Raw genomic sequence first — 23,074 nt, 5'->3', positions numbered from 1 at the left:
GCAGGCCCACAAAAAACCTTGACAGGACAGCAGAGCTAAATGGAAAACGTGAATTTGTATGACCAATAAGTAATGACCCATGGTACAATTTCCTTTTAAAGTTGGCTTTGTCATTGCTAAAATGGTGAAGAACTACTTCTAGAAAAACTAGTTTCAACATTTACCAAGGTACAGCAAAAATCTTATGATCCAATCACTTGACTTTCAGGCATCATAAAAATGTCTGAAAAAAGCAAGTTTGCAAGACAGTTAAACTCTTTCCTTGTATTGTGCTCCTACATCAAGATGCCTTCCAAAGGATTTTTCTAGGGAAAGCCAACAGGTAAATTATGTTCTCCGTAGAGAAAAACTATAGCATTGAGAGTGGTTTTCTAGTGTTTTAAGTATTTTAATCTAGTTTATTATGCTAAAAGATTTCAAAGGGATAATGAGCAAAGGGCATACAAAGGACTTGTTATAAGGCACTTTATTAAAATAAAAGTGCATACATCCCTTTAATGCATAAATCTATTTCCTGAATAACATGGAATAGTTTACAAATACTGTATACCAATTCTCTCTTATAATAGTAGGAAAACAGTATTGTTTGCTCTTCCCAGTTTCCTTTTACATTTTTGCTCACCATGGTATTGCCTATAGCATAGCTAAATGATTTTAAAACTAGAGAAAAAGGGGATTTTCTAGCCAGTTTTCTATTAGCAATTGCAAAATGCAACAGAAACCATAAAACAAATTCAAAACAAGAATTTCAGGTAACTTAACACCAGTTTTGAGAAAACCATTTTTATTATCATCACCATCCAGCTTCTTTGCGCTGGATTATATACCAAATGTCTAGATCTTCTAAAGAACATCTACATAACGTTTCTTTCATGTTTCAAGAGATGAAAATAACTGTACAAGGTTAAGTACAAAAGTACACAAGACAGCGGACACGAAAAATCCATGTATGAGATTATATCCCACCTGCAGCTTTTATGTTTGAAAAGCAGAATTTATAAACTAAAAAATATTGTCCTTCTATAGTTCTGTCAACTTTAATGGAAGTGGGTTTAACCTGATTACAACACTAACACCAGTATCACTGATCTGATATTTACAAAAAAATCGTACTTTTCAATAAATTAAAGTCAATGCAACACCCATGCAAGCTAGAATCCTAGCTGTTTGGTGAACAAGGACCTGACATCAGAACAAAAAGTCTATACAAAGTCTCAAACTTTGAAAGTGTGGTATTTTTCAAACTGCATCCATTCCTCGCATTGAAGATGTGAAACCCAATCCCATTCCTCTCTGTGTGTGGGTTTGTGATCTTGCCATTTCATACTGAGCATCTAGATTTCGAAATACTTCTTCCTGTTGCTTCAAAGTCTTGTAACTTTCTTCATCAACTGAGCTGCATCCAGCTTCATCTTCACTCTAAATACCAGACAGAAAGTAAATTACTAAAATTAAAAATTCAGATGGGACTCAAAAGATTATAGCACTCAACAGTTGTTAAAATCATTTTCAGGATACTTATTTGACCTCAAATACTTAAGCTTCCATTTCTTCAGTCATTAAGTACCTACAGTGCACAAGGCAGTGTTCTTCCTAGGTAGCGGGATAAGATCATGCTGTTAAGAAAAACGCATTACCACTTTAGTTAGGATGCCAAACAGCAAATGAAACAGAACATGTCTGAGGGTATGTAAAAGTCATGGAGAAAAAGTAGAGGAGGGAGATGAAGTGTTCCACAGGTAGGGTTTTTGCTCTTTTTAAAAAGGTGTGTGGGAAAAGCCTCTACAAAGGTGACAATTAAGCAGAGAGACCTGAGGGAAGATAATGCATAGAGGATAAATAGAAAATGCAAAGGTCCTCTGACAAGTTCAAGGAACAGCAAGTTTAGTGCAATATATATTCTACTATACGGAATTTGACAAAAACCAGTCCCTGTAGTGATACCACAATCTGAGCAACTGTGAATCTTTTCGGGTTGCTGTACTAAATCTAATGCTGTATCTGAATATTTATATTTTACAGCAATAAAACCTCCATTTCTAACATGTTAAAAAAACACAAACACTTCCTTGAAAGGTTAGTCCAACTCCACTTGGTACAGTTAATCCTAAAAAAGCAGTATTTTTTAAAACAAGTTCATTAATTGGTTTTTAAAATTTCATTTTTATTTACTAAAAGAAGCATACACTCCCAAACAAGGCCCACCTAAAGTCTGAACTCAGTAATAATCAACAAATGTTAAAACAATTTCTACTGTCAATCAGTGAGGACTGTAGGTTTGGTAAATTCTGTGAAATTAGCCCAAACAAAGTAAATTTCTAAAAATCACTACAAAGTATTCAGAATTGACATATTTATGAAATAACATATATGCTGAGAACTACTGTTACCCTGAACATAGAAGTTAATATGAACTTCAATACAAAGCATAACTTACCTTAATACCCATTAATTTCCTAAATTTGACGTTTTGGTCCTTGTTCCCAAAATTCAATTTTTCCCATATTTCAGCAGACTGGGATTTGTCCTATTAAGAAACACTGAACTTTAGAATACATAAAATTCAATTATTTTTCATTAGTATATTAAACATCTCCATAAAGAGTAAATAAATAAAATAGCATTTATGGGATTCTATCAACAGATCTTAATTTATGATTTCTTTTTGTGGAGTAATGAAAAAGAGTATAAGCAAGTATCTCATATTGTACCCTTAGGAGAAAACCTATTCTAATGTGCTTCCTTTCTTTTTATTGATGTCTGGAAATACTGATTTTCCTTGAAAGCTTGACTCAGGATCATTACCCTCCCCAACATGAAGTAACTGTAGCAAATTAAATTATTTCAAACAAGTCCTCAGAAGGAAGATGAGCCCAAAGTTATCTTTTTAAATTCCAAAATCCCATTTTTTTCTAAATGATTGCTATTTAGGAATAAATGATAGAAAAGGGGGAATGAAAGTACTTACCCCCTCTTTCTTGCCTTGCCAAAGCATTTTTCTTTTTTTCTCTTGTTCAGCAAATTTCATTGGATTCACAGCTGCTGGGTTGTAATAGCTGGGTACAGCTATTCCAGTCTCTGCCAAAGCTTTAGCTTGCAAGGCTGCCATTTGAGCCGCCATAGCTATCTGAGGAGTTACTTGTGTTCCAGATGCCAATAAGGCAGCAACATTGAGGACAGAACCTCCAGTAGCTGCAGCTGCTGAAAAAGAAAAAAAATGGGTATTAAAGACCTAACCTCCTGGGAAGCAGATGTGGCTCAAGTGATAGAGCATCTGCCTACCATATGGGAGGGTCCAGGGTTCAGTACCCAGGGCCTCCTAACCCATGTGGTGAGCTGGCCCACGTGCAGAGCTGCCACGCAAGGAGAGCCCGCTGTATGAGAAAAGCACAGCCCACCCAGGAGTGGTGGGTGTCGCACACACACAAAGCAGATGCAGCAAGATGACGCAACAAAAAAAGAGCCGCAGTTTTCCTGGTGCTGCTGAGGGTCCAAGTGGACACAGAGGGCAGACAATGGGGGAAAGGGAGGAAGGGGAGAGAAATAAATCTTTTTTTTTTTTAAAAGGGGACATAACCTCCTGATTTACATACAGTAATACATTATTTATACATGAGAAACTACTAATCTGAAAAAAAAAAAAAGGATGGATCATTTCCCCCCAATACAAGGAAAAAATTAAATCTTAGTTTAAAAAGCAATGACAGGGCGGCGGACTTGGCCAAGTGGTTAGGGCATCTGTTTACCACATGGGAGGTCCGCGGTTCAAACCCTGGGCCTCCTTGACCCGTGTGGAGCTGGCCCACAGGCAGTGCTGATGCGCGAAAGGAGTGCCATGCCACGCAGGGGTGTCCCCTGTGGAGGGGAGCCCACGCGCAAGGACTGCACCCCATAAGCAGAGCGGCCCAGCGCCAAAGAAGGTGCAGCCTGCCTAAGAATGGCGCCACCCACACAGAGAGCTGACACTTAACAAGATGATGGAAGAAGAAAAGAGACACAGATTCCTGTGCCGCTGACAACAGAAGCAGACAAACAAGACGCAGCAAACAGACACAGAGAACAGACAACCAGGATGGGAGTGGGGAAGGAGGAGGGAGAGAAATAAATAATTAAAAAAAAAAAAAAAAAAAAAAAAAGGCAATGACATTTACGAGACATTCACTGAGTGTTCTTATTTGAAGGACCAGGACCAGGGATTGAACAACCAGGATCCTGTATGTGGAAGCCAGCACTCAGCCAATAAGCCACATCCGGTCTCCTGAGTTGGTTTTTATGTTTGTTTGCTTGTTTAGGGTGCTTGCAGCAATACTTAAATAGAAATAAACTTTATATTAGGTTGGTGCAAAAGTATTTGCGGTTTTGCATTGTTGAAATTTGCCATGTGATACTGGAATACATTCTTAAAGGCAGTTATGTTATATGTTATTTTAATGTACTTTATGTTGTTTTGCTAATGACTCATTACTTGTGGTTTATATTTATTTTAGACTATGAAAATGAAGTTAGACAAAAAGCAAATTTGAGTGATTCTCTTGAGTTCAAAACTGGTCATAAAGCAGCAGAGGCAACTCAGACCCAACATCAGCAATGCATTTGGCCATGAACTGCTAACAAACATACAGTGCAGTGGTGGTTCAAGAAGTTTTGCAAAGGCAATGAGAGCTTTGAAGATGAGGAGGGCAGCAGCCAGCCATCTGTGGTTGACAACAACCAACTGAGAGCCATCAACGAAGCTGAAACTCTTACAATTACACAAGAAGTTGCTAAAGAACTAACATCAAACAGTCTATGGTCAATCAGCATTTGAAGCAAATTGGAAAGGTTAAAGAGCTCGATAAATGGGTGCCTCATGAGGTGACTGAAAATAAAAATCATTTTGGAAGTGCCATCTTCTCTTATTCTATGCAACAACAACGAACCATTTGATTGGATTGTGATGTGCAACGAAAAGTGGACTTTATATGACAACCAGCAATGATCAGCTCAGTGGTTGGACCGAGAAGAAGCTCCAAAGCACTTCCCAAAGCCAAACTTGCACCAAAAAAAAAAAAAAAAAGATCTTGGTCACTGTTTGGTGGTTTGACCGTCTTTTCCACTACAGCTTTCTGAATTCTGGGGAAACCGCTACATCTGGTAAGTATGCTCAGAAAATTGATGAGATACATAGAAAACTGCAATGCCTGCAGCCGTCATTGGCCAACAAAAAGGGCCCAATTCTTCTCCACAGCAATGCCCAACTGCACGTAGTACAACCAATACTTCAAAAGTTGAATGAATTGGGCTATGAAGTTTTGCCTCATCTGCCATATTCACCTGACCTCTCGCCAACCTACTACCACCTCCTTCAAGCATCTCGACAACTTTTTGCAGGGAAAACGCTTCCACAACCAGCAGGATGCAGAAAATGCTTTCCAAGAGTTTGTCGAATCCTGAAGCATGGATTTTTACACTACGGGAATAACAAACCTATTTCTTGTTGGCGAAAATGTGTTGATTGTAATGGTTCCTACTTTCATTAATAAAAGATGTGTTTGAGCCCAGATACAATGATTTAAAATTCAGTCTGAAACCACCATTCCTTTTGCACCAACCTAATAACTGTACCATTCTTTCTAGTTTACAAGTTGTTTTCACACATACCTGAGACTTTTAACAAAAATTTTTAATAATATTAAGCGGCATTATGGCCATTTAACAGATGAAAAATCCCAGGCCTAAAAAGATTAAATGTCAGCCCTAGTATTTGCATCGTAAGTGGTAGAGTCAGGAATTGTATAATGCTTTGACTACATACTCGCTGATTAGACATTTTAATATCTCAATTCAGAATATAATCACATAAAGTTCCTAAATTACTAAAAATATGTGAACCCAGATATGAAATTCTTGTTATACAACAGGTTGTAAATGTTGGCTTAAAAAAAAAAAGTACTATTATTATGAAGGTCAAAAACAAGCAAAAAATAAAAACAAAAGCTTTTCAGATTACATTTCATATACTCAAACATGAAGATCTCTGATTACCCTCAACCATCCAGTGTTTTATGTTATGTCTAAAAATTTGATTTTTTAATATATTAAGACTTATCATTCCATTCCAGTTTATCTTTATAGAACTGTATTTTCCAAAATCATAAAATGAGAGATATTTGCAGTTGTGGCTAAAGTGCCACACGAACAAGAACACATTCCATTCTTAAAAAAAAAAGTTTATTACCTGCAGCTATTTCTTGCTGTTTTTGTTTTTCAACCATTTCTTTTTCTCGTTGTTCCTGTAATTTCTTTGCCCTTTCCAATCTGTCAATAAAAATGTAAATGATTTTAAAGTAACACTCAATATAAAACCAATTTGTATATTTTAACATTTTTGTATATGTATACGATATAGGTAGAATTTTAAATGCTCCCCCAGCCCAAATGACATCTGTATGAGAAAAAGCAATCATTCTTAAGATACGATCAGAGTTGAATATTATAACACCAGTTTTAAAGATTTTACAATTAAACAGTCAAAAACTGAAATAGTTTTTATATGCAATTCCTAAGAGAATGAAAAATTTACTAAAAATTATTCAATCTGTTAGTGCTGGTCACAATAGATAAAATTAAATCTAGGAAGTAACATACTGAGAGCTGAGAAAACCATAGGTTATTAAGAAATAAGCAATTAAGTTTAGAGAATTACATAAATGTTTTTCTGAGAAGGCTAAGCTAGGATGAGAAGGCCAATCAAAATACTTTATTTTTACAAGTATTATATAACCTTTAAGTTAATAATATAACAAAACTGGTTAAGTAAACCCTGGCTCTTAGTCTATAATCAAATGGGGGAAAAAAAAATCCCACAAAACCCTCTTTACTACAAAAAGGTTTTCAGTAGCTCAAGAAATTAGGCAAAGGAATTGGAAACATGGACTACAAATTCATTCCAAAAATTAAAATGAGTTCCACTTCCCATTATACTAATACACATACAGACTAAATTTGCTGTGGTTAAGTATCTATACTTTCTATATTCCAAATAATAAGATCATCTTTATAATGCGTTCCTGAAAAAGAAGCCTCTTCATAAGGATTCCTTTACAAATCACAAGTGCCACCCCACCCCCTTTAATGTGCTATAGAGAGGACTGAGAAAAGATGTGTTTTTATTTTGCTGTGGTAACGAATTATAGTGGTAATGAGTGTGTTTGCTTTAAACAATTGCCAACATTTACAAAAAAGATTAACTTTTTTATCTTTTTGTTCATAGATAAGAAATTTCCAAAGCACTTTGAAAATCCTGTCCTCATTTAGAAGGGGGGCAAAAAGGAAACAAAATGGTTATACTGTAGTTTTTTATTAAACAAAAGACCTCTCTTAAAATTCCAAGGTAGCCAAGAAATAATCTAGTATTCTGGAATTAGAGGATGTCATGTAAACTTGTCATCTGAAAGCTCACAATGTAGACAGTCTTTTAAATCAAAAAAGTTTTAAATGCTACATACAGCTTCAACTTTAATTCAAAAATTAAAATTTAGCAGACTAAAGTATATTGAGTAAATAAATGTAAAAATACTTGTCAGTTAATGGACCATTCATTATAAATTAGTTCAGGTTTTGTAATTATTTCCTAATTCTGTTATTTGGGTTGTAGAAAGGGCACTTAATGAATATATCTGATTGCATTAAAATGGCCACTGCAGGTTTGGAATTAATACCATTCACTAAGGTGAATGGAATGAAGAAGGGATGAGCTCACCCCTTTGCTGCTGCTGTTCAGCTGGAGTTTCTGCCAGGCTGGGTTCACAGGGCAGCAGCACCTCAGGTTACATTGTGATAACTGCATTTTTGTAATGAAAAAAAAAAATTACAAACTCAATTTCATAAAGAAAAAGAAAAACCAAAGAGTGTAATTCTCAGAATATGGGAAAACCTGCAAACAAGTGCTTGGATTTTTTGCCTCTACATGAGGCAGTTCTTTGAATGGTGTTTCAGATTTTGGTTTAACATCCCAGGTCTGTGTGTGATTCTAACAATCACATATCCTTGAATCATCAGGAAATACAAAAATACAATGGTTTCCTTATGTTATCACTAGGTTAAAATTTACAAGATCATTTATAGCTTCTAATATGTACCTATCATTTGCCACCTTCAAATAAGAAAACTGACAGAATTATTTCACTTATCTTGGATCCCTGAGGGAGGGAAAAAAAGGGCAAAGTCTTCTTAAAGACAAGACTACACTGTTCTTTTTACTAGATTTAACTCAAAAAGTTTAATTTGCAAACTCAAATGGAGTCTAGTTCTTGAGAAAAACGCATCTGTTAACTGTGAAGGAAAAAAAAACCATGAACTGCTGACATTTCAATCATTCCAGCTGAGGAAATAAGTAAATGTTTTAAAGTGAGGATTAACATACTTATAAGTTTTAGATCGCAAAGTTTCCACTGTAATTATGGCTGAAATTATTTATTTTAACTATCCTCTAACTGGAAGCATTTTGTCCATACATTTCTATTTCAAGGTATGAAGGCCAAAAGAAAAAACAAAAAAACCCAAACCATTAAAATTAAAAACAGACATTACCTCCTAGCTAAGGCTTCTTGTGCATCCATTGCTGTGTTCCTACCTCTAAAGGGAGGTGGACTAGGAGTCCGGCTTAAGCTTCTGCTAAATCTTCTTGGTTTTTCAATTCTCTTCTTTCTATCTCTGTAATGAAGTTTCACATTTCATTAATAAAACTTTTTACATGTATTACTTCCAAATACTTTGAAATCAATTAAATTTACATAGTTAAAAAATCAAAATGGTATAAAGATATATTTTGAGCTGTTTTTCTCCCTTCCACCTTTTACAGGTATCTCAAGTTTTTAATGTGTATTCCAAGTTTTCAAAAGTTCTTACAGGGGAGTGGGTGTAGCGCAGTGGTATGAGCGCCTGCTTCCCATGTACAAGGTCCTGGGTTCAATCCCTGGCACCTCCTTTAAAAGTCTGTTACAGATGGACACTTCAGCTGTTTTCAACCTCCTGCATATTATATCCAATGCTGTAAAGATTATTAGCCTTTACTTGAGTCATTCTGTACTTTAATTGGTAAATTTAAAATTAATAAACTAGTATAAACTTAAACTGACAATATACTGATTTATATAAAACTCAAGCAAAGTATATTAGGTATAGATCTGTTTCTGCCTGTATTTCAATCTTTGTATGAACTGTGTGATCAATTCCATTATTTTAATACCCTGAGTAAACATATGATAATACTATAATTATAGTACAAAACGAAAATAAAAACATTTCCAGAATATTTATCATTAAAATTTTACTCTCGTGCTCTTCATTTTACTTCCAGCCTCAACTACAAATTAAAGTCTTCTCTCAGTCAAGGCAGGTTTGAATCAAGCACATCTTTCTGCATACCCAAGATAGCATACAGTGTAGTAAAGTTAAGCATATTTGTGAACTTTGCATTCAAATATATCTGAGACCTATCCCTGCCTCTACAACTATGAGTTTAAGCTTCTTGTGCAAGTTACTTAACTCCTATAAGCTGGATGGACTTATCTCTCGAAGGGGCTGTTTTGAGGACTGGAAGAGCTAATAGATGTAAAAAGCTAGGAATAATACATATAACACATGGTAGATAATGCAATCAATGTTAGCTATTGTGATTACAAAATTAAAGTAATGAACGCAAAGTTCAAAACAAACGAGTCATTTAAATATGATTATTCACCCTTGCAATTCACAGATGAGATTTAACAATCAACTGGGAATGTGTGAGAACATGATGAGATAAAGTCTAGCTTTTTTCAAAGGAAAAAGTATTTTACCATATTCAGTAAACAACATATGGATCGTACAAACAATTTTAATATCCTCAGAGAGAAGATGAGAACCCACCGACTTCTACTCCTTGTCCTACTCCGGCTTCTACTCCTATGCCTGTGTCTTGATCTTGAACGGGAACGAGATCTGATCCGACGTTTTCTCTCCCTGCTTCTGGATCGTGACTTCTTCCGCTCTCTGCTCCTGGATCGAGACTTCTTCCGCTCTCTGCTCCTGGATCGAGACTTCTTCCGCTCTCTGCTTCTACTACGATGACGCCTATATATTAAAGTCCACAAATTTGTGGTTACTCGCAACTGTCTTTCACTAAATTATACACCTTATGAATTATGGGTAACGAATGTAATTAATACAGGCAATAAAATATTCTGTATTATTTATAGAAAGGATAAATGAGGTTGTAAAGGAAGGAATTGTAACGAAAATATATAACTTCATTATTTTTGAGATGGGCCTGGGATTGAACCTGGGACCTTTTATGTGGGAAGCTGGTACCCAACCACTGAGCTACATCAGCTTCCCCAAGTTGGTTTTTTCATTTGTTTGTTGCTTTTTTTTTTTAGGAGGTATCCAGGATTGAACCTAGGACCTCATATGTGGAAAGCATCTGCTCCCCACCTTTATTCTTGTTTGATGCTTTCTAGGGAAACTGTATCATGTAAAGCTATATAACATATCAAAAATGCCCAATATTTCTATCCCAATTTAGGGTTCTGTTTGGTAGTTTAAAATCTGTTGCCTAAATAAAGTTATTTATAAAAATTAAGAGCAATATAAGTTCCTCCACTACTGAAAATTTTTTTAACTGATTCTGATACCCTAGTCTACTCCCAAAAATCTCTGAACATATGTCAAACACTGGCTACTTAATACACACACACAATCCCACAAAACTGAGCCTTAACTCAAGTTTCAAAAATCTCTATCCACACAAAAGAAAACCTAGATTAGTTCATTAGCAAAAACAGTCACCATCAGAAGTATTGCTATATAGACTTAAACTACATAAACATATTCACTATATGTTTTTCACTGAAAGGAACAGAGATTAAAAAAGTAATTATAAACAAGAATACGAATACTTTAATCATAATTATTCCTCATTCTCGAGGTTTGGAAACCATTTTTGGGCCTATGAGAAAGCAAAGTCTGGGAGTGGATGTGGCTCAAACAGTTGAGAACCACCTCCTACATGGGAGGCCAGTTCGGTTCCTGGGCCTCCTAAAGTAAAAAAACAGATGAGCCAACAAAAAAGGGAGCCATCTCAGGAGGGTTAAAAAAAACCACCACCAAAAACCAAGCCTGGCTTCAGCTACTAGCGAGCATTAGGAGAAAGAGGTCAAATAAAAAATGCCCATTTCCTATTTATCATTTTTTGGTACTGTTAATAATTAAGCTTTATGTAATGCAGAAGGACCTTTTAAAGACACTAAATGAAAATAGCAAAACGAATTACCTTTCACGAGATCTAGATCTCGAGTGACTTCTGCCTCTTGATGACTTTCTTTCTTTGCGTTTGTGTCTGTCCTCACCATTTTCAGATGAATTTAGTCGCTCTCTTCCCTTATCAGAAGAATGTTCTTTGTCATTATGTTCCTCAGATTTGTGTTTCTTAGAGGATTTATCTTTGGATTCATGTCTTCTTGCCTGTTTTAAGAAGAAGTTGGTTCTTTCAGGAAAATAGTGCAACAAAGAGAGTTAGTATGGGTATCAGTAGACAAAAATGTTGTGATGCAACATTAGTAACCTTAGGAGTGTGTGGCTCAAATAAAATGTTGTAGATGTATATTACTAAGTTTATGTTTTGCTTTATAAATCCCCAAAATGCAGTTTCCTCCCCAAAATATTACCCTCAGTACAATAAAAGAAACAAATTATTTTCAAGATTGATACAGTGAAAAACCATGTCAGAAAAAGAGCAAACCCTGTTTCCATTATCTAAAAGAATAAGGGAGGCATAAACATGTATCCAAACTTACAAAATTTTCCATTTTTTTTTTAGAGAAACAGACCATGTATATACATCAACTTCTAAATTCAGAGTACATATATGTTAAGTTTTAAAGCATTTCAAATTAGTTAAGTAAAAATCTTTTTAAGCACTAATATTTTCTGCAGTTTCAAATTACTTTACTCAGGTTTTCAATGTCCTTTTTATAACTACATCCTCTCTAAAAACACAGTACTTGATTTTTCTCCCAATGTCTAAACTGTGAAGCAATCACTTTTCGTCTTGTAATATCCCAACAGGTTTGGAGTTCTATTATGGTTCAGGTACCTAGGGCAGAAAATGGCAACCGTATCTGTTTTAATTTAATGAAATAAAACTAGGTTTAACACAATTAATCCCTATGTCATTAAAGAATACATATATTTTCCTATACTGAAAGATTAAAAACCAAGGCTTTCATAACACAGAGACTCCACTGAAATTAACTGTATGATCAAGTCTCCATTTTACCACTGAAATACAAAAATATGAAATGCTAAATATTAGATTCCCCCACATTAAGTTTTCCCAAATCAGTCTTGTAGCTATAAAGTTTAAAATTTTGGACATCTCAGAATCACTCAATTTTAAAGCTGGAAGGGACACTTCAGATTCAACAACCCTATTTTACATATTACTAAACTAAGATCTAGTCACAAAGCTACATAGTAACATAGCTAGACCTAGATTCCATTCTCTTGATGGCCAGGCCACTGCTATTCCACCGTAATAGGACCCTTATCTCATGTTTCCCAAAAAAGGCCACAGCTATTTCCTTCTATTCAAGATTATCTTTTCTTAAGAAAACAAAAAACATACATGGTCAATCATTTTTGGTACACAGTATGATGCTACATCTGAAAATGACATGAAATTTACTATCTTGCAGAAAAAGAGACCTGGAAACACAGCTAAATTTTAGTTTCATTGCCATTCTCAATAAATGATCTTATAAAAGAAAATGTCCTTGATTTTGCAGTACAATGGCAAACTGGAAAAGCTTTAAGTGGTTAAACTTCAAAAGGTTTCAGTTTATTTCAAACCAGTTTTCCAAACATAACATTACTATTAATAAAATAATTAAAAAACATCATGAAAACCCTTAACTGATTTAAGATATACTTAAGGGAAATAGGAGTTTGAATGACTAATAGTTACCTTATCATGAAGTAGGCTTATTATTTTGCTATCTGAGTCTGCAGCGTCTTCAGTTCAGTCTCTTCGCGCATTAGCACGCTGAGTATGATTTATTATAGAAATGTTATCATGTGAGCTAAACAAAATAGTCATTTTCACAAAAACTCTCCTAAATTAAAAATTTAACAGAGCTTCCATTACGGGAAGAGGTGAAGTCCCTGCATACATTTGTTTTAGGAGTCCCTTGCCCAGCCCCCATAAGACTCTCCTCCTCCCTTTTTGGCTACTTCTGCTCTTCCTTGTTGGTTTATTCCTTGTCTTCTTAGGTGGGTGAGCGAGTTTATCTCCTTTGCAATACAGCTGCTGTCTTTTTTTCCTCAAGTTGTGCTGTCACTGACACCTTTATTTCAAAGTTCAAGACTATCAAGGAAAATGTACTAGTTTATTAAAGGAAAGAGGACTCTTGATATTTTCCATAAAGAAAAAGTAGTCCATAAATATCTAAAGTAAGTATGTTTAAAGATGATAGCTATTTAACAATCCTGAGCAGTGGCCAGGTACGGGAAGACTCAGGACCTCAGATTAATGGAAGCTCTGTGTGACAGGCCTAAAAAACCAATTATATTCTTCATATGAAATTTTTACTGTGAATATTTTCACAGCATAATAAAATTAATAGTTTTTGAATGTACTTTTCATTAAAACAACTACCTTCTTGAAAAAATGATGAACTGAAATCATGCTTATTTTATAACCCAATTAACCGTTTAAATTTCAGGTTTTGGTACTTACCTTGACAATGCCATAAATTCACACAAACATTTCTATCAGATACTTTACAAGTATTTTAAGTACCTATTCACTACAAAGTGTTAATTACCTCTTTGCTTCTGCTCCGGCTCCTGTGTTTTCTTCCTTCATTATCTGTAAACACAAAAAATTCACAATAAACAGAAAATAGAGGAATGTTTCTTCTTAAACACAAAGTGTAATAAAGAACAATTTACAGTCCATTTGGCTAAATAAAAATTCTGTTAACTGAATATCTTCCAAAGAATAAATTTTTTGATGGTGAGATAGAGTATTCTACTACATTAACAGTACCTAACAGAACATTTGGACTAGTCATCTATCTTGTTTCCTATTCCACAATAAATTTATTAAAGAGTTTATTTGAGGTAAACAACAAAAAACAAAGAATACAAGAGAAAATAAACCAGGTTGAATTATATTTGGTACGTTGTAACATAAATATAATTGTACTTTACCTATTTTATAGAGATTAACTGTAGGGTCTAAGGAATAAATGACTAGAGTCCAGATCTTCTAACTTTTAAATTCAATATTCTACTTTCTCACTTAAACACTTTGCAATGTTGTTGTTTTTTTAAACTAGCACATCAAGTATAAAATTAAAAATAAACACAAAAAGCCAATATTCTAGAAAGTTGAATGCATGCTTATTTAAGAATCCTGGAAAAAAATACAACAAATCAAGGTGATGGGCATGGGTTGACAAGTATAAATTATCGACACCGAAGAACAGAGAAAAGCTTACACCTGAGCTTCTTTAGAAATTAAGTCACAACCTAAGACCCCAGGCAGAACCCACACTCACTGGACTCCATGTAACAGGTCTAAGATTGCTAAGATAGGTTAGGTGGGGATTAATTAGAGCTCAAAGAAGCAGTGGTCATTAGGACCAGGGAGAAGTAGGCAGAGGACTGAGGTTCTGCACTGAAAACAGATGGTAGAGGATATAGTTTTAGGTTGGAGCACAGCACAGGTGGCCCAAATAGTGAACCCAGAGAACAGGTCTGCTGGTGCAGCTTTGTGCCTGCCTCTATCCTGGAAAAGAAATGCCTGTGGCTGAGGTGGCTGGTGCGTATGCTACACATAGTGGCTGGAGGTGTCCGTGCGTAGAGCTGAAGGAACTGAGGAATACAGAGGTAGGAGTGTCATGGAGTTAAGAAAGAAATATGCTGGAGGTCAAGGCAAAGCTTCTTGCCAGGGATCAAAACTGGCTGCAGCCTCTGACCAAACAGAAAGACCAGAGGTAGACGGGGGTGGGGTGAATGGCCCATCCAGGGATAGCTACCCAAACTTTATGATGTTTTCTATTCCAGTAAGTGGATGAAGCTCAGAGGTTGAGCACTTGCCTCCCATGTACAAGGTCTGGGTTCAACACCCAGTACCTCCTCAAAACAAACAAACAAAAAAAGTTTTCTATTCCACATTAACCCATTTAAAAAAAAGTAAATGAGTATTTGTATCTGCTTCAGGAATATTTTAATATAAACCTAAAAAGTAAAACAAGGTTAAAAATGTTCTTGTACAAAAATATTTACGTATCTCACAAATTGTTAAGTTCAAAATAATGAAATTTATACATCTCAGAATTAATACAACCCAAACTTGAACATGCAAATGTCTTTAGACAAAATACAACTTTTATTTGTACTTCTTAAATTGAAAAATTCTCCAGACAATTACATTATCTATCTTAACTGGGAAGGAAATATATATAAACTATTTTTATGTCTTATACAAACATCTACTTGGATTATAACAAATGATGGTAATCATCATTTTCAACAATCCATACCTGACTTTCGTTTTCTTTCTCTTGACCTTGATCGTGATCTTGAATAATGATGTTTTGAGGCTCTAGGAGAAATAGGTACATCTGATTGCTCTTTTTTCTTGTCTGTATCTGGGGATGTTTTTTCTGGGGCTAGTCCATCTCGTTCTGTATCACTCGCCTAAATTTTTAAAGAAAAACGATTAAAGTTCTCAATTTAAAATGTTTCTCATTCTTAAAACAAAGGGGAAGGAAAGTAGTTTATCCTTGAATTATAAAAAAAAATCCAATAAATCAGATCGGCTGATTTCCCAGAATTTCTACACTGACCAAAAGACCCAAATAACTTGAAATATCTAGACTGATGCCAGAGACATAAGTATTCAGTCTGATGGTTTTAATTATAGTTTAAAAAAAAAACAAACAAAACACTTTTAAAACAATGGGGGATGGAGGTGTAGATGAAAGCTCTAAGAGAGTTCCAATGAACATTCAAGATGATAAAATACAGTCCATTTTCTATTTTCGAAGCCATTTAGCTGGCTTTACCAGTTAAACCGACATACCCATTAAAAAGGCATTTTTTAATGGTCTGTTAGAGGTTAGAGAGACTGAAAGATACTTTAAAAAATGGAGATATTTCTAGGATATTATTAAATAGAAAATTAACTTACCTATAAGAGAACCAAAACTTAATTTCATTAACCCTCTTTAAAACAGCCCCTTGGCACAGTGTTGCTGCAAAATATGGTCTGCCTCTCCTCAATATGCTCTGGGCTACGGAAACATCGAGTTGTTTCTGCTTAAAGCATTTACAATTAATTATTACAATATAAAATTGTAAAAAATTAAAACATAGATCAACTGTGAACACTTTCACAGAGACCTGATTTATCTAACAAATTCCTTCACCTAAATATCAGTTCCTTGTTTTCCAGTTTGCAAAAGGCAATTTAATCTGCCTTGCTTGCTCCTGACAGAGTACTCATTTGTTAATTAGTTTTCCACTAAAAATGGACCTCTGTGGCCCAAACTACAAATAACTGAAATACTATATAAAGGAAGAAACGGATTTAAGTTACAATCACACAACTTTCAAGGAGAAACTAGAATTTGGACATTCCGTCAAGTCATGTTTTGATAAGAGGCAGGAGGTAACAAGTAGTTATAGAAATATGTGGGTGGTGGTGACCTAACCAAAGAAAAGTATAGAAGGGAATACACCTGGAGAGTTGCTTAAGACAGGGGTTGGTAAACTATAGCTCATGGCCTGTTTCTTTAAGGCTCTTGAGCTAAGAATTGTTTGACATTTTTAAAAGGGTTGTTAAAAACAAGCAAGTAAACAGTGTGCCAGGGACCATGGCCTACAAAGTCCCATCTGGACTTTTACAGAAGTTGTTCACTGACTTCTAACAACACATGAGAGGAAAGAAATCTGGACTGGATACAAAGGGAATCAGGACTCATTCTTCAGTAGGAGTTATCACATAATGTTGAACTTCCCCTTCCCTTAGGAGGATTAGTCTAGAAAACAACAAGTAAACCAAAGGGGGCATATTTAACAAATGAGATGTGAGAAGTTATATTAAATCAACAACTATTTACTGACGGTTAAAATGTGCCAAACTTAATGCAAGGCTCTGGACATAAACAAAATAAAATAAAATGGAAGGATTTACTGTTGGCCAGAAAGATAAATGGTACAAAAAAGGGAAGAAACAGAAGGAAGCAACTATTGGGGGAGGTTTTCATACATCCTTCTCCAGTTTTCTAAATATGTGTGATTTCTGGAATCAAAGGTTTTAAGCTGAGAAGTTTGAGTACCTCAGAATCACCAAGTTCAACTCTTGACATTTTACAGATGAGAACCAACATTAGCCCTATCACCTAAGGTGATACTACTTAACTCTTAAGGACTATTTCTGACACATCTATGAGGATGGTACTAAGCACAAGTACATACACTTGGTAAAATAAAAAGCAATCTCAAACTTTAAGCAGTGCTGTATTTCTCAGTTCACATTGCTTTTCTGCTCAACAGTCAGCATTCTGGAACCACTGGCCCATCTCATTCACTTCTACAGAGAACAACTTTTCTCTGTAGAGTTGAAAACTCTAATGGAAAAAGTCAGGACTTAGCCCAGACAGTAAAAGTTTTGTCAATGGTTAACTCCTTTACTTCACCACATGGTTTTCAGCATACCACCGAAGCCTAGTAATAGGGAAGACAAATGTCCTTGGCTTGAGGAAAGGCAACCTGTGATACATGTCATAACTTACACCATAACAGCCATTTTCAGTCTAAAATGTACCAGAGAACAACAAAAACCACCCTATCATTATAGAGATTAATGGTAGGCGGTCACTTACAAAAGTAAACCTTTTTTTCTTTGAGGACAAACATTTTATAGCACAATGGGGTTGTCCAGAAAGAATAAAAATTCAATACCGGAAGTTTTTCTAAATGTGGCTTAATTTCAGATTAGTAGAGAACTATGAAATCTTCAATGCTAACTGCAAAACTGCCTTGTAATCTTTTAGCTTTACTCTATATCACAAAGCCATCTTAGTTCCTTAAATTTTCATCTTGTTGAAAACTCAAATGATAATGATGCTCAAGACACAGCATACAAATCTTTTTCCAGGGCAAAAAAGATAAGCATTGGACTTAATACTAGGCCACTTCTCCAGGGGATAAAGTCTTTTTATTGAAGAGGCACCGCAGAAGCAAAAACAAATGTTTGAATTGATGTCACTTGTAAAATACTTGAGCCCAAATAAAAGAGTAACTATTTTAAAAATATACTAAAAAGCCCAAAACGCTAAACAATGGAAAATAAATCGATTAGTTCAGCAAATAGGAAATAACTTAATAACCATTTGAAACCTTATAAAAAAAAAACTGTCCCAAATTCAATCAGATGTGCCAGGACAAAAAAAAAAAAAAAAAAAAAAATCAACACCCCATCCTTACTAATTCCAAATATCTCAATCATTAGTAAAAGGAAATTTTAAACATTTCATTACTTTTAATATTCCTATTTATTTCTGCAAACGAAAAGATGTAACCTTTTGTGGAAAGGCATGCAAATACTTTTGAACAGGATAAATAGAAACGAAGTAACCACACAATAATGTAACCATCAGGATTATACATCTCGTACACAAGGCAGGCTTATTGTTCAGAAAAGGTAATTTAAGAACTCTAGTTTTCATTTGGGCCGAAGAGGCTCGAAGATTAAAAAACAAAACAAAAAACCCACGCCAGTGATGGAAACGGATTATAATGCTTCTCGAAGACTTCAAACATTTTATCACGAGCCGTTTCGGAAAATCATCATCAGTCAGAATTTGTAGTTACAAAAACTTTCCCTAAGCAAACTGAATTTTCACTTCCTTTCAGCAATATATTCCCCAGTTTCTAACTAAGAAATAAGTTAAGACCTATTAAGACCAGAAACTAATATAATTAAAACTATGCAACTAGAATACGATTGTTCCCACATTCCATGCCTTACAGATCTCGGCTCTTTCACCCGATACTTTGAAAGTGACGACCCGGGATCCTTTTACTTCCCCCAGTCTCTTCTCCATCACCAACAGCAATTTTCCCAGCCCCGAAAAAAACAACATAAATCACTAGCCAGGGTGAGTTGGCCAAACTGTAGGCAGTCCCGAGAGACAAAAAGGACAAAGGATAAGGAAAGATGTGAGGAAAGTTCTGGAAATAAGAACAGCCCTGCGGTTCCCCACCCCCATCGGCACCGCCTTTACTTCCCCCTCCTTACAGCAGGCAGCCATGATGGCGGGCGCAGAAGACGACTGCGTCGCCATTTTGTCCACACACGCACAGATTAACAGCTATGGGAGCGTTCACCTACTCTTTGGAGAGCAGTAGAAAAACAACCCTGGCTCTAAATTCAGATTCGGCACCTACCGCCATAGTCCAGAGTTCTGGCCGCTAGAGCGGCGCCTCCACTTGCCGCTTTCAACAGTACCAACCACAGCGAAGCTTCGCTACAGACTAAATCGCTGGCTTGAGAGACCCGGATGGCACAAAGAGGATAAGGCCCCGCACGTCGCACAGCATGCTGGGGGGAAAAAGGGTGGGGACAAGGGTTTCTATAGCAACGTAGCTCGAGGAGGTGATTGGTTATCTTTTCAAAGAGGGCGTGTCAAGCAAGAGGAGGGGGCAGGGCCGAGAATATACCCTGGAATATGGAATCTTGGGATCGGAAAAGGTGGGGTTTAGGGTGGGGCGACTTCCTTTTTCGAGTCTAAAACAATCTTGGTCTCCTCCGGCAACCGTAAAAGGGGTTGGGCTTGGGGTACTCCCGCCAATTTAAACCTGTGGAATGGCACCCAAAGAAGTTAGGGCCGGTAGTGTGAGTCAGGAAGAGGGTCGAAGTATTTGAGCGGTCCTCTTTAGTTTCTTCAATTACAGGTGAGGAGGGGGGGCTGCGTTGCTGTAGGGAGCTGGGTGTGGGTTCAAATTAAAATACCAATGTTCTCAGCACTGTTCGGAGTGCTTTCCCTTCCGTCAAGATGCTGGCGGGAGAGGTTAGAGTCGGTTCTTGGGACAGCCGTGTCCACCTGAGAGTGATTACATGTGGAGGCCTGATGCGGTTTTATCTCACTTATTATCTCATGTTCATAAATCTCTTCTCCACGCAGCAGCCAGTTATCTCAGATGTTAATTAAGTCATGTCACTTACCTGCTTATTATCCTCCCCGCTTCGCACTAAGAATAAAATCCAGTCGTGAGCTCGCCGCTTCTTTTGGTCCCACCTTCGTCTCCCGCTGGATTTTCCGCTCTCGGCAGCCTCGTAAAGCTCGTTTCAGCCTCTATTTGCTCTGCTTAAGTCTTGCCTCAGAGCTTTGCATGACTGGTCTCTGCTCAGATGTCACCTCTTTCCTAAATATCAATCTTCCTAAACGCCCCCCCCCTTCCCATCTGACTATTCTTTGTTTCCTTCAAAGGATTTAGCATAATTTGCAATTATGTGTGCATTTACTTGTTTTTTCGTTGGGAGGCGGTATAACAGTTGCAGGCGTGGGGTTTAAAGTCTTGTCTGGCTTCACCATCTACTTTGTGGGTGAGTGACCGTGTTTTGGATACCTAATTAATTTTCCTCAACTGTACAATGGGTCGTTGTGAGGATTAGATGAATAAAGGTTTCAAAACTGTGCTTGGCAGGCAAGAAACGATACGTGCTAACTATTTTGTTTTTGTCCGTCCTTCCCACAAGAATATAAACTTCATAATGGCAAAGACCTTTTCTGGCGTGATCATTTCTGTATTCCCAGCTTCTAGATCAGTGCCTGGCACATCCTAGGGATTCAGTGAACATTTGCTGATTGAATGATATGGCAGTCCTGGAAGATTGATAATAATGTTTCTCTATTTTACAGATATGGGAAACTGAGACCCATGACAGTATTAACTCCAACCTCTTCGTCTTAATTTCTTCCCAACTCTGACTCAAACACCAGCCTCTTAAAACTATTCTCTATTCTCCTAAAATGCTCTGTTTTTAAACCTTTCCTTATTCTCTCATTTTAGGAAGAATTCTTTTCCTCTATTTAAAAAAGTTCTACAATCTTAAGTTCTCAGTCCAAATGATACCTGCTTCCACCAATAATAATAAATTTACTGACACTTAAATTGAGTGCTTGTCATTTACCCAGTATTGTTTTAAGTGTGAACATTTAAAACTCATAACATGAAATAGAAAATAAAGTAAAAAGAAAAGAAAAGAAAAAAAGATACCAAAAAAAACCCAAAACACAACTCATAACCCTTTCAGTTAGGTACAATTATAGTAGGAAATGAAGGAACAGAAAGCTTAAGTTACTTGACCAAGGAGAACTAACTAGAAAATGTGAAAGAGCACCAAGTCGAAACTTATTCCTTTCCTGTGATGTACCTCCCATGGCTTTTAAAATCTACATCTGCAAATACAAGGTCTTAATAATTGGGTGGTATTGGGGAACTCTATATTTTGTATGATTTTTCAGTATACCTAAAATATCTCTAAAAACTAAAAATTACAAAAAAAATAAAAAATAAAAATAAAATCTACATCTGTTAGCACTTATCAAAACAATTGGGCAGTTATTTACTTCTTGTTCCCTCCAGACTGATCCAGGGATTGTTTTTCATTTTAGCTTTCTATTCCCACCCATGCCACAGATAATATATAAATTTTTGCTGAGATGGTTAAATGACTTTCCTAAGGTTTGTACAAGTGTACTTTTTGGTCTAGTCAGAAACCTAATCTAGTGTTTTCCTCCCCTTATCTTTTTTTTTTTTTTTAAGATTTAAAAAATTTATTTCTCCGCCCTCTTCGTCTGTTGTCTGTGTCCATTTGCTGTGTGTTCTTCTGTGTCTGCTTGAATTCTCAGTACGCAGCTCCAGGAACCAATCCTGGGACCTTCCAGAATGTGAGAGGGGTGATTATTCTCTTGTGCCACCTCAGCTCCCTGATCTGCTGCATCTCTTATTATCTCTCCTCTGTGTCTCTTTTTGTTGTGTCATCTTGCTGTGCCAGCTCTCAGCATGGGCCAGCACTCCTATGCCAGGCAGCACTACTGTGTGGGGCAGTACTCCTGCATGGGGCAGTACTCTGCACAGGCCAGCATTCTGCATTGGCTAGCTTGCCACACAGGCTAGCTTGTCTTCACCAGGAGGCCATGGGTATCGAACCCTGGACCTCCTGTATGGTAGATGGGAGCCCAGTTGCTTGAGCCACATCCACATCCCCCCTTATCATTTTTATGTATAACAGTACATACTGTGGAAACATTAGTAGACATTAAAAAATTTCATCTGTAACCTTAACACCCTGAGATTCCCAGATAGTCTAATTTCAGAGCCTTAGGTCTTTATTGCTATACTGGTTAAAGGTTTATTTCAAATGAAAGCTTGGTACACTTTCAACCTAGGCAAAGTACTAGAAGCCATGGATACATAGGTGAGATCAGAATTTTTGTTTGCATGCCTAAACCAATATGGTGTTATTGGTGATCATCATGGCTCCTGTTCTGTTTATCTTATTGGTCTAATATTTCTAGTGACCACAGCAATAACATAAAGACAGAGAGGTCTTTGTATGTTGGTATCTTTTTATTAGCTTCTTTGTATGTGCATGTGTTGACTAACCCTTTTCATTTCCCAAGGAAGCATATTCTGTATGATAAAATAATTTACTCTCTAATTTTACATGTCACATGGAGGGCAGTTGTTTCTGTCTCAGGAAGACCATCTCAAAAACATGTGGAATGATATTGAGCTTCTAACAAATGATGATACAGGAAGTGGATACTTAAGTGTTGGTTCAAGAAAAGAACATGGAACTGCTTTATATCAAGTAGATCTGCTAGTGAAGATCTCCTCTGAAAAGGTAATGATTCTAAAGCTGTTTCAGTCACAGAATTTTTTCTGAGTGCTTACTAGGCTTAATAGCCACACAGTAAATGTTTTGTGAATGAATATAGTACTTTATCAAGGATTCAAGGTTCAGTTTCAG

The 23,074-nt window shown here is 36.3% G+C and overlaps 2 protein-coding genes across 8 annotated transcripts in view; one reads left to right on the top strand and one right to left on the bottom strand.

The window, feature by feature from the left end:
- Positions 1 to 767: 767 nt before the first annotated feature.
- On the bottom strand, positions 768 to 19,638 carry RSRC2 (arginine and serine rich coiled-coil 2). Of its 4 annotated transcripts, none has more exons than XM_004455965.4 (10): positions 19,483 to 19,638; positions 15,570 to 15,726; positions 13,845 to 13,888; positions 11,294 to 11,484; positions 9,892 to 10,095; positions 8,572 to 8,694; positions 6,218 to 6,297; positions 2,969 to 3,201; positions 2,438 to 2,527; positions 768 to 1,419 (listed from the first exon to the last, which is right to left on the bottom strand). In XM_004455965.4, the coding sequence occupies exons 1-10, from the start codon at positions 19,486 to 19,488 to the stop codon at positions 1,240 to 1,242; spliced, it is 1,308 nt and encodes a 435-aa protein (XP_004456022.1). In that variant the 5' UTR covers positions 19,489 to 19,638; the 3' UTR covers positions 768 to 1,239. The 4 variants fall into 4 exon arrangements, with proteins under 4 accessions (XP_004456022.1, XP_023443853.1, XP_004456025.1 ...); XM_023588085.2 differs by having other exon boundaries at positions 2,969 to 3,198; XM_004455968.5 differs by lacking the exon at positions 19,483 to 19,638 and adding an exon at positions 12,986 to 13,063 and having other exon boundaries at positions 11,294 to 11,506; positions 15,570 to 15,666.
- Positions 19,639 to 19,818: 180 nt separating this feature from the next.
- KNTC1 (kinetochore associated 1) overlaps positions 19,819 to 23,074 on the top strand; it is a 93,861-nt gene continuing 90,605 nt past the window's right edge. For 3 of the 4 annotated variants that reach the window (XR_011646486.1, XM_058281316.2, XM_004455964.5), the window contains exons 1-2: positions 19,859 to 19,989; positions 22,782 to 22,948. Coding sequence is in view for 3 of the 4 variants with exons in the window: in XM_058281316.2 (XP_058137299.1) it covers positions 22,820 to 22,948 (129 nt within the window). In the remaining variant the exon portion in view is untranslated. Of the gene's footprint in view, positions 19,990 to 22,781; positions 22,949 to 23,074 lie in introns of all 4 variants that reach the window. The other variant, XM_004455963.5, reaches the window with a different exon arrangement.

This window comes from Dasypus novemcinctus, chromosome 19 (assembly GCF_030445035.2).
Source record: "Dasypus novemcinctus isolate mDasNov1 chromosome 19, mDasNov1.1.hap2, whole genome shotgun sequence".
Lineage (NCBI taxonomy): Eukaryota > Metazoa > Chordata > Mammalia > Cingulata > Dasypodidae > Dasypus > Dasypus novemcinctus.
Note: the sequence above shows the minus strand (reverse complement) of the source record. Positions and strands in the feature narration are given on the sequence as shown.

Excerpts from the sequence above, each read along its gene's own strand:
- RSRC2 (XM_004455965.4), bottom strand. Across the intron at positions 10,096-11,293 it reads AGATCTAGATCTCGTGAAAG|GCGTCATCGTAGTAGAAGCA; the intron begins GTAATTCGTTTT and ends TTTAATATATAG. Across the intron at positions 3,202-6,217 it reads ACAGCAAGAAATAGCTGCAG|CAGCTGCAGCTACTGGAGGT; the intron begins GTAATAAACTTT and ends TTTCTTTTTCAG.